This window comes from Danio aesculapii, chromosome 6, assembly GCF_903798145.1.
Source record: "Danio aesculapii chromosome 6, fDanAes4.1, whole genome shotgun sequence".
Lineage (NCBI taxonomy): Eukaryota > Metazoa > Chordata > Actinopteri > Cypriniformes > Danionidae > Danio > Danio aesculapii.
The window spans coordinates 55,433,113-55,444,455 of NC_079440.1; the positions used below are offsets into that span (position 1 = coordinate 55,433,113).

General features: G+C 37.2%; 1 protein-coding gene across 9 annotated transcripts in view; it reads left to right on the top strand.

The window, feature by feature from the left end:
- The window catches only part of matn4 (matrilin 4), a 53,918-nt gene extending 48,082 nt beyond the window's left edge, over window positions 1-5,836 (top strand). For all 9 annotated transcript variants that reach the window (XM_056460554.1, XM_056460551.1, XM_056460552.1 and 6 more), the window contains one exon: window positions 4,999-5,836. In XM_056460554.1, the coding sequence (XP_056316529.1) occupies window positions 4,999-5,050 (52 nt within the window). In that variant the 3' untranslated portion in view covers window positions 5,051-5,836. The remainder of the gene's footprint in view (window positions 1-4,998) is intronic.
- The last annotated feature ends 5,507 nt before the right edge of the window (window positions 5,837-11,343 follow it).

The window sequence follows — 11,343 nt, forward strand, 5'->3', positions numbered from 1 at the left end:
TTTTCTTGCACATCCTCTTCTTGTGTAAGTCCACCAGAGGGCGCAATAAACACTACAGCCAACCAGGCGATTCGAACGCGGTCGTCGCAGTCAACTCCATGTACCAAGTCCGCGATATATGCGACGAGGCACTGGGTAAACTGGTAACAGTGGAAAAGCCATCCACATTGAGGTAAATGAACAGCTGGTAACGCGAAAAGCAACGGAAACCATCAACAGCGTCATACCGCCTCGTAGCATTTATTTTAAAGACGAAATGCAGCCAGACGTAGCTCATAATTTGCGCTCTCCAGAAATGTAGACAGAGGTACGTATAAATAATAAGCATGTGTTGCACAATTCATCCGTATATTCCTCTAGGCCAGGCATGGACAAACTCGATCCTCGAGGGGCGGTGTCCCTGCAGAGTTTTGCTCCAACACTAATCAAACACACCTGGACACCCTAATTAGTGTCTTCAAGATCACTAGAAAGCTACAAGGAGGTGTGTTTGATTAGGGTTGGTGCAAAACTATGCAGGGACACCGGCCCTCCAGGATCGAGTTTGCCCATCCCTGCTCCAGGCACATATTCCTCGGTTCTCAAAATGTAGCCCTGGGCACATATTCCAAACCTGTGTTGACTTCTCAGAATCATTGCTGACTATGAAGGAGGAGAGAACTCCAGGATTTCATCTGAAATATCTTCATTTGTGTTTTGAAGATGGAAGAAGTTCTCAAGGGGGTTGTTATTGCACGCGGTTGAATAATTAATAATAAAATTGTAACTTTAAGCTGCGGTCACATTAAAGTTTGAGCATGCGAAATTCTATTGTGCGGCGCTGTAAAACGGGGCAGGATAAAACAAGATGATTAGATTAAATTGCTCCAGATTTTATATTTCTGTTTAGAGAGGTCGTGTTTTGATCTTCTTTTAGTGTCACGGTGATGCGATTTCGTAGGTTCCACACAATTCCTTCAAGTTGTATCAACACATATCAATTAAGTTTCTGTAATTGTTTTTACAAATTTAAGTTGATTGAACATAAAGCATTTAAGTTGTCACCCAAAAAACATAGTATTTATGTTGTTTAAACTAATTTTAAATAAGTAGTTTGAACAAGGGCTGGACGGTGGCGCAGTGGGTAGCATGTTCGCCTCACAGCAAGAGGGTCACTGGTTTGAGCCTAGGCTGGGTCAGTTGGCGTTTCTCTGTGGAGTTCTCTCCATGTTAACATGGCTTTCCTCCGGGTGCTCTGGTTTCCCCCACAAGTCCAAAAACGTGGTATAGGTGAATTGTGTAAGCTAAATTGTCCGCAGTGTATGTGTGTGAATAAATGTAAATGGATGTTTCCCAGTGATGGGTTACAGCTGGAAGGGCATCCGCTGCAACCCATCACTGGGAAACATAAAGGGCCATAAATGGCCCTGGTAGTAAGTTTGAACAAGCAGCAAATGGCATTTTTTAAGTGTAAGCTTGAACTGTCCAATGCAGCAACATGCAAAATTTGTCGCACACGCTTGCGTTTCAGGTCTGTTGCATTCATATGCATATGAATGAACGACTATGGGTCGAAAAGTGCAGCGTGACCGTGGCTTTAGGGTGAACTAACCCTTTAATGTTTTTTTTAATCCTCATAAATGCAGCTTTAGAAGAACTAATCTTACCCACCCCAAACTATTGAACACCAGTGTAAAACTTGTAGATTTACACACACTGAAGACAAGCTGAAGAGTGGTCAGAACAGAAGCCTCTCAGTGGAAAGAGAGCCTGTATTGTGTTTGTTGGTCTGCTGGCCTCTCTGGTTTGGCTCCTCATGTAAACCTCTGTGACCACATGCTTCAATGGCTCTTTGTTCACATCTCTCACTCAGCATCATTCAGAAAAGCTCAAAAGAACCCTTGTGCCTCGTCTGAGGCCAGAAACAGATGTTTCTCAGCTACTATAGATGCTGATGCACGTCTCCGCTGGGTCCATTTAAGTAGAATATGATGAGATTGCAGGGGAAGGAGGTTGTTTGGAGTTTATCTACAGATCTTGCAGACAGGAGTCATTCACACATGGATCCAGTGGTTCATGCTGTGATTCTTCCCACATCTATTTCTCAGATTTCCTCTTAACTGCATGCATAAGTACAGTACAGTTGAAGATAAAACTAATAGTCCTCCTTTGAAACATGAGTTCTTTTTCAAATATTTCCCAAGTGATGTTTAACAGAGCAAAGATGTTTTTACCGTATTTCCTTTTTTATTTTACTCCTGGTGAAAGTCTTATTTCTATAAATGCTAAGGTTAATATTATTAGCCCCCTTAAGAAATTATTGTTTTTGATTGTTAGTTACAGAACAAACCACTTTTGTCCATTGACTTGCTAATTAACCTAACCTAACCAAATCTAACTAGCCTTTAAATTACACTTTAAGCTGAATACCAGTATCTTGCAAAATGATATGCAATTACAAATTAGGTATTAGGGCACCACGGTGGCTCAGTGGTTAGCACTGTCTCCTCACAGCAAGAAGGTCTCTATAGGTGAATTGCAACAGCTATAGGTGAATTGAATAAACTAAATTGGGCGTAGTGTATGAGTGTGTGTGTGAATTCGAGAGTGTTTGGGTATTTCCCAGAACTGGGTTGTGGCTGAAAGGGGAAGGGCATGCGCTGCATAAAACATATGCTGGAATAGTTGGTGGTTCATTCCGCTGTAGCGACTTCTGATAAATAAAGGGACTAAGCTGAAGGAAAATGGATATTTGAATGAAATTAGATATTAAATCTATTATGTATTAAAATCTGTTTTAAAATATTATGTTTTAAAAAAAAAAACTCGGTTCAACAGCACTTGGGAAATATGTGGAAAAAAATAATTCTTGTTTCACAGGAGCACTAATCATTTTGAACTCAACTGTACATTGTTTATGTAAATATCATGTGATGATGTATTTTTATTGGCCACCCCTGATATTAGTATAGATCAATCCATTTGAATTAATACGAAAATTGCTGAGTGACCAGCAAAGGCTTTTACAAGTACACATGTAGACTTGATAATCTTATCAACAACAAGGCCAGTAAAATATAAAAAAAAAATAACTGGGTCATTGATGTAAAATGAACCTTTCGTTTAGAGAACATGAAATAAAATATAAGACTTTATATAAAATATTATGTATGTGTAGGGGCAACACATGGCTCAGTGGTTAGCACTGTCGCCTCACAGCAAGAAGATCGCTGGTTTAAATCCCGGCAGGGTCAGTTGGCATGTCTGTGTGGAGTTTGCATGTTCTCCCAGTGTTATCGTGGGTTTCCTCTGGATGCTCCGATTTCCCCCACAGTCCAAAAACATGCGCTGTAGGTGACTGAATGAACTAAATGGGCCGTAGTGTATGAATGAGTGTGTATGGATATATATTATGTATATTATATTAATATTATATTTATTCATTCATTCATTTTCTTTTCGGCTTAGTGCCTTTTATTATATTTATATTTAGATATATTATGTAACTATGTATATAATATAAATTATATACGAATATCTATATCAAAATAGTTTTGAATAGGTCTGTATCTGTGTGTATCACGTATACATTAATAAATATATATATATATATATATATATATATATATATATATATATATATATATATATATATATGTGTGTATATGTATATATATGTGTGTGTATATGTATATATATGTGTGTGTATATGTATATATATGTGTGTGTATATGTATATATATGTATATGTATATATATATATATATATATATGTATGTATATATATGTATATATATATATATATATATATATATATATATATATATATATATATATATATATATATATGTATGTATATATATATATATATATATATGTATATGTGTGTGTGTGTGTGTGTGTGTGTGTGTATGGGGAAATATGGTGGCACAGTAGGTAGCATGATCCCCTTACAGCAAGAAAGTCACTGATTTGAGCCTCAGCTGGGTCGGTTGGCATTTCTGTGTGGAGTTTGCATGTTTTCCCTGTGTTCGCATGGGTTTCCTCCGGGTTCTCCAGTTTCCCCCACAAGTCCAAAGACATCTGCTATAGGGGAATTGGGTAAATTAAATAGTCCAAAGTGTATGTGTGTGTGTGTGTGAATGAGTGTGTATGGGTGTTTTTCAATGATGGGTTGCAGCTGGAAGGGCATCTGCTGTGTAAAACATCCTGGATAAGTTGGCGGTTCATTTCGTTGTGGTGACCCCAGATTAATAAAGGGACCAAGAACATCGCTAAATTATCAATGGAGTGGCTTCACAACTCTGTGCATGTCCTTGAGTGGCCCAGTCAGAGCCCAGACCTAAATGCCATTGAACTTCTCTAGAGAGATCTGAAAATGGCTGTACACCGTTGCTTCCCATCCAACCTGATAGAGCTTGAGAGGTACTGCAATGAGGAATGGGCCAAAATTCCCAAAGACAGGTGTGCCAAGCTTGTGGCATCATATTCAAAAAGACTCGAGGCTGTAATTGCTGCCAAAGGTGCATCAACTAAGTATTGAGCAAAGGCTGTGAATACTTCTGTACATGTTTTTTTTATTTTTAATAAATTTGCAACAATTTCAAAAACTCTTTTTTCACATTATCATTATGGGGTATTGTGTGTAGAATTTTGAGAAAATAAATGAATTTAATCCATTTTGGAATAAGGCTGTAACATAAAAAAATGTGGAAAAAGTGAAGCGATATGAATACTTGGATGCACTTTAAATTTAATGCACACACATACAGTATATTATTTCAAACTCTTATTTTGGATGTGATTAATATAATATAGTATATTTTTTTCCCAGCACTAAATTTATTTAATTGAATTTTAATTTTATTTTATGTTCTCTAAACAAAAGAATTGTAGAGTAGAATTGTAGCAGCAACTTTTAAATCTTCTGAACTTTTAAATCTGAAAACTCTATTTACTGCTTTTCTAGCCAAAGTATGATGGATGGATCATATACGTATATGTCCTTAACCACATTTCACTGTCAGCCATGACCAAGCGATTGGAAGTTCTGGAGAAGCAGTTGCTCTGAAGACAATGAGTGAAAAATCCTGAAACGCAGCAGCAGAGGAGGAGGACGGGGCCCATCGGGTGTGAAGGGGCCCTCAGTACAGACATCTACAGGTCGAACGTCTGAGGCACGAGGCCTAATATTCCACTGCCATTTCTGGACATGGCTCATATTGTTCCCTGTTTATACATGATCTGTATTGTACGGTTTCTAGAGAGTTATGTATTTATGACAAATTTGATACTAGCATTTATACACTAAAAAGGGAAATGAAGTGGTACCACTCTGAAATATTGTTTGCATCGATTGGTTTTTGTTTTGGCACCAAATGTGAAACTATAGAAACGTACGTCTATGCACAAATATATTACAAAAACAGATACACATTATACTGTTGTACAGTGGTAAAATCATTAGTTTACAAAATACTAAAACTGAAAGAGATAAATTAGTGTCAGCATGAACATTTTTTAATATTTGTATTTCTTGTACTGGACTGCAAATTTTTAATATTTGACCCAAGAATGGCCTGAATGATTTGTTAACACTAAAAAGGAGATTTGATTTGTGTGAACACAGGGTAAAGTGTACAAGTGCCCCTTAAGATTGCAGTTTTTTTATTGTTGATATTATTAAGAGTAATTTACAGAATCCAAGTAAGATACCTCAGAGTTTTCTGGCCTCAGGTTTTTGTTTTATAGACGTTTGCAAAAAAACAATGGCCCTATTATAAGGCTTTGACAGTATATGTGAATTCTTGTACTTTTTGGATATTTCCTAATAACACTCTTTTTAAAAACTTTTAAAGTGTGTCTGTGGTCATTCAGAGTGTGAAATAAAGACATTTTCAACATGTAAATATGTTAAAAGTTACACTTATTTACTTAAAATGATTTAGTAAATTAACTATGTGCTTAGTTATTAAAGTTACTTCGGCTTAATAGTTCCAAGTAACGGGTTTACTAACTTTTTAAAGTAAATAATCGCTTTTTGCAGTTTACATTAATTCAAATCAGGTTAAATATCCTTTTGTTTTCTCAATGGCATATATTCAACAAGATGATTAAGATATTACTCAGATTTTAATCCTTAACATTGATTCTATAGAAGAACCTCTTAGTAAAAAGTCCATAATCACAACATTTTGTCAACTATAAAGAATATTTTATCATATTTAGCATAAATGATGCATGGATGGAATAATAATGTTCATTCAAACTAATGAGTTATATATACATATATATATATATATATATGTGTGTGTGTGTGTGTGTGTGTGCATACAATCACTGGCCACTATATTAGGTACACCTTGCTAGTTCCGGGTTGGACCCCCTTTTGCCTTCAGAACTGCCTTAATCGCTAGTCGCATAGATTCAACAAGCTACTGGAAATATTCCTCAGAGATTTTGCTCCATATTGACAGGATAGCATCACGCAGTTGATCAGCAACAACTTTCATGATGCTCTTTTGGATTGAGCACTGGTGACTGTGGAGGCCATTTGAGTACAGTGCACTCATTGTCATGTTCAAGACACCAGTCTGAGATGATTCACGCTTTATGACATGGCGCGTTAACCTGCTGGAAGTAGCCATCAGAAGATGGGTACACTGTTGTCATAAAGGGATGGACATGGTCAGCTATAATACTCAGGTAGGCTGTGGCATTGTAATAACGTACTTTAATAATAAGGCATTTCTGTGTAGAGTTTGCATGTTCTCCCTGTGTTTGCGTGGGTTTCCTCCGGGTGCTCTGGTTTACCCCACAAGTCCAAACACAATGTGAATTGGGAAAGCTAAATTGGCCGTAGTGTGTGTGCATGAATGTGTATGGGTGTTTCCCAGTGATGGGTCACAGCTGGAAGGGCATCTGCTGCGCAAAACATGCTGGATAAGTTGGCGGTTCATTCTGCTGAGGCGACCACTGATTAATAAAGGGACTAAGCCGAAAAGAAAATGAATGAATGAATATTAGTATTTTGTTTTAAATATACTATTGTAAAGCATCTTGTAGAAAAGATTAATTTAAAAATGTGAGTCTCTGAGGAGTGTACTCATTTATGCTGAGCAATATATGTATAGTTTTATATATTCTAACAGTGGGTTTACTCCGAGTGCTCTGGTTTCCCCCACAGTCCAAATATATATGTGTATGGGCTGCACGACAATAACTAAGTAGCCCTACCTATGTGAGCCTACCAATAACTAAGACTATTAGCTCAATAAACTACTAATTGGCTGCTTATTAATAGTTATTATTGTAGTAGTTGGGTTTAGATCAGATTAGTGATGTAGAATCAGAAAGAGCTTTATTGCCAGGTATGTTCACACATATGAGGAATTTGTTTTGGTGACAAAGCTTCTACAGTGCAACATAATTATAGAGACAGGACAAAAAACAGATAATAAATATGTTTTAAAAAATAGAAGTAAGTAGTGAGTGCAAATATACAGATTGACTAGTGTATGTACGTGTTTATTACTTTATACAACGTTATATGTGCAGCTGTTATGTGCAAATTGGCATGTAAAGTGTGTTGTTAAATAAGTGTATATGTGTATAAAAGTGTATAGCAAGTAGTGATGTTAGTTCCACAATTATTATCATCAAGTGTTCATGAGATGGATTGTCTGAGGGAAGAAACTGTTTCTGTGTCGGGCTGTTCTGGTGCGCAGTGCTCTGTAGCGTCGACCAGAAGGTAAAAGTTCAAAGAGGCAGTGTGCTGGGTGTGAGGGGTCCAGAGTGATTTTGGCAGCTCTTCTGCTCGCTCTGGATATGTAGAATAAGATCATACTTCATAATTAAAAATAAACAGTTAATATCTTAATAATAGGCATGTAAGTATAGTGTGAATTGTTATTTATACTAAAGTCTTACTGGAGTTGTATTACTTAAAATGTTTTCTTGATTAAACCTGTGCCTTTTTTTACATCTAAAAATGCTGGGACGTTTTAATCCAAAGTTAAGAGGGAAAAATAGACAAACGTGACTCTTTGGGTAAGAAAAGCGTCATTTAAATTATATTGAAAACATTAACATAACATTTGGTTTGTCCTTACATGACCCAACGTTGGATTAAAACAAACCAGCACTTTTTATTCAAGTGTACTGTTACACATTAACTTAATATGACTTGTATCTACAAACTTTTTCCAGACATGTTTATTGATCATCATCATCATCATCATCATTATCATCAGCCGCTGTGTAATCCAAACGCAAGAGACCATTATCATGAACATTCAAAACAAAAGCTCTCCTGATGCTGGCAGACCTTTAAACATCTACAACAGTCTTTCTTAATGTGCTCCATGATCTTTTCAGCATCCCTCAGAGGACGCGCTAATGGCTCCCAGGGATCTGAGCTCCGGCACAACAAGTGTTCCTGCTGCTGTGACCTTTAATCTGCAGGTCTCGGTGGGGACCATCGCTGACTCTGAAATGTCAGAGATCCCCGCTGGATGTGTGTTAATTACAACAAACATGCAGTAATACTCAAGATGCCGAAAGGACAAATGTCTTGTTATCTCAACAAAGCTCCCTTAAGTGAATGATTGGCTTTTTAGGAACACATACACATGTTGAGGAAAAGGTCAAGGTTTTCCAGAAGGACGATAGAGGTAATTGTTTGTTTGTTATGTGGGGTGAATATGGGGTGATGTAAGGGTAATATTATAGGATATTTGCTCTTTACAGTTTATGCAACTGATGGCCTGATAGACTTTATGACTCCTAATCAAGAATTATTGATCATGTGACTTTTATTTGACTTCATTAACACTGGGCGAAACGGTGGCTCAGTGGTTAGCACTGTGGCCTCACAGCAAGAAGGTTGCTGGTTTGAGCCCCGGCTGGGTCAGTTGGCATTTCTATGTGGAGTTTGCATGTTGTCCCCGTGTTGGCGTGGGTTTCCTCCAGGTGCTCCGGTCTCCTTCACAATCCAAAGACATGTGGTATAGGTGAACTGAATTAACTAAATTGGCTGTAGTGTATGAATGTGAGAGTGTATGGGTGCTTCCCAGTACTGGGTTGCGGCTGAAATGGCATTCGCTGTGTAAAACATATGCTGGAATAGTTAGCAGTTCATTCTGCTGTGGTGACCCTTGATAAATAAAAAAAGGACTAAAGGCTGATTTATACTTCTGCGTCAAGTGACATGGATGTCCCGGCTCAGCTGTGGTTGACGCCAATGCTGACCTCTCAAAAAACGTGAGTGACTACAAGTTGCAACGACGCATAGCGCAAGCTCTGTGATTGGTCGGCTTGGTAGCGATGATGAGTGTGGGTGGGGCTGAGAACCGCAAGCCCAATGAAGCGAGTGTTTACAAGTTCTAGGAGCTCCGGATGGAAACTTTTGTTTTGTATTAACCTTATGATTAAAGTTGTTGCACGTCTGCCGGCTCCCGCCTCCGAATGGGTGAGTTTTAGCTACTTGTACACTAAGGTAGCGTTCAGAAAAAACAAAACACCTGTGAAGAAACTCGACACAGAGGAACATAAAGCCTACAGCGTTTCAGAAGTGTTATTGCAGAGCAACACAAACAGCATGCAGAAGTATAAATGCACGACTACGCGCAAGGCATGCACCGTGGCTCACGCCGACCACTCGACGCAGAAGTATAAATCAGCCTTACAGTAAGTCGACAGAAAATGAATGAATAAACTCAATAAGACTGTTTCCACTTCATTTTTTTTTCAAAGCATTTCTTTATTGAGTAGCCTGAAAATACAACTAAAATGTAGTTTCTTTTTTCACTAAAATATGATTCATTGGATTTATTAAAATAAACAGTGTACATGGGCTGAATTTAAACAAATGAAATTTAGTAATGTTCAACTACACTTGTTGGTTTAAATTCAGCCCATATAAGTTGTTTGCAACCACTTAACTTAAAAAAAGTAAATTTTTAATAAATTCAATATTTTAAAAACTTTTTTAATGTAGTAAGAACAAAATTATGTTTTTTTAATGATGGCCCATATAAAACCTTTACAATTTACAAAATAATACACTACTTTAAACAGAAGGGGCTGTCAATGGAGTAAGATGCAGAGACCAGTTCAAATGTCCCAACACAATCTCACGGCGATTTGTAACCTTTTGATTTAGTGGCTAATTCGTATGAATTCGTACAATCTAATTCGTACAATTTAGTATGATTTGCTCATCACCCAATGATGGTGGGGTTTAGGTTGCCACGTCTCCTTTTAAAAATCTTAAATTTTCGTATGACTGAACTTGTACGAATTCGTACGATTCAGCCCCTAAACGTAAAATACATATGTTTTCTCATGAGATCAGGCTGGAATGTCCAGATCCGATCATGTATAGTTACTATCATCAATAGTTATGCGGTGGCACAGAGTTAGACCTCTTTCTTAACTTCACACAAACAGCAACATGTGCGGCATGACATCACTTTGTTGCAGAGACGCTATTGGTTAAATGCTGGCGAATTAGAACACGAAAGCAGCTTGAAGCGGAAAGCGCGAGTATGTCTGCGGTCTGGAGGTTTTATAAAGTTGATGACGACAACATTGCCATAGCAAACTGTGAGATACAGTATGTAAACTTGAAATTGCCTGCCGGGTGTTTTAAGTTGAGGTGCTGTTTGTTTTTATATTAGATTTTTATATATATTTACTGTTGCACTAAAGTCCAAAAGTGAAGAATTTGTGTTATTTATGACTTGATTGTTCAAGCTACCTCACAGAAGTGCTCTGTTTGTTAACAGAGTTGTTGAATGTTAAAATAAGGTGAATTAAATAAAAAATAAGGAACATTCTGATCTGTTTCTTTGTTCTTCTTTATTCTTTTTTTATATCTTATAGAAGTATCAGATCGGGTTTTGGTATCGGAAGATACTCAAAATGACTCAGACTCGGACTCAAGGGCAAAAAAACCTGATCGGGACATATTAGGGACACAAAATCAAGGGTAAATTTGTCAGTTGGTACTAAAGCTTTCAGATGAATAAAACATTTATTATAAATTATTATATTTATTTATTTATTATATTCTTATATTCCAATACTTGGTGTTGGTCAAAAGGGCATCAGTGTGTAAACGTCAAGGTTTTGACATCAAATCGATCAGCACTTTTGACGTGTTTTTTTGACATGCCTTGGTGATTTGACATCAAGGTGCCTGCTGAGTGGTCAGATCATGACAGTAAAACTACATTGCTCCAAAGCAAACTTTACTCTTTTTTTTTTTGACATGGGCAGTTATTTTAGGATCACAAAGGAACGACCGACTCCTATTCCCTTGATGCAAATCACAATGTATAAATAGAGATTTCTCAACCAGCT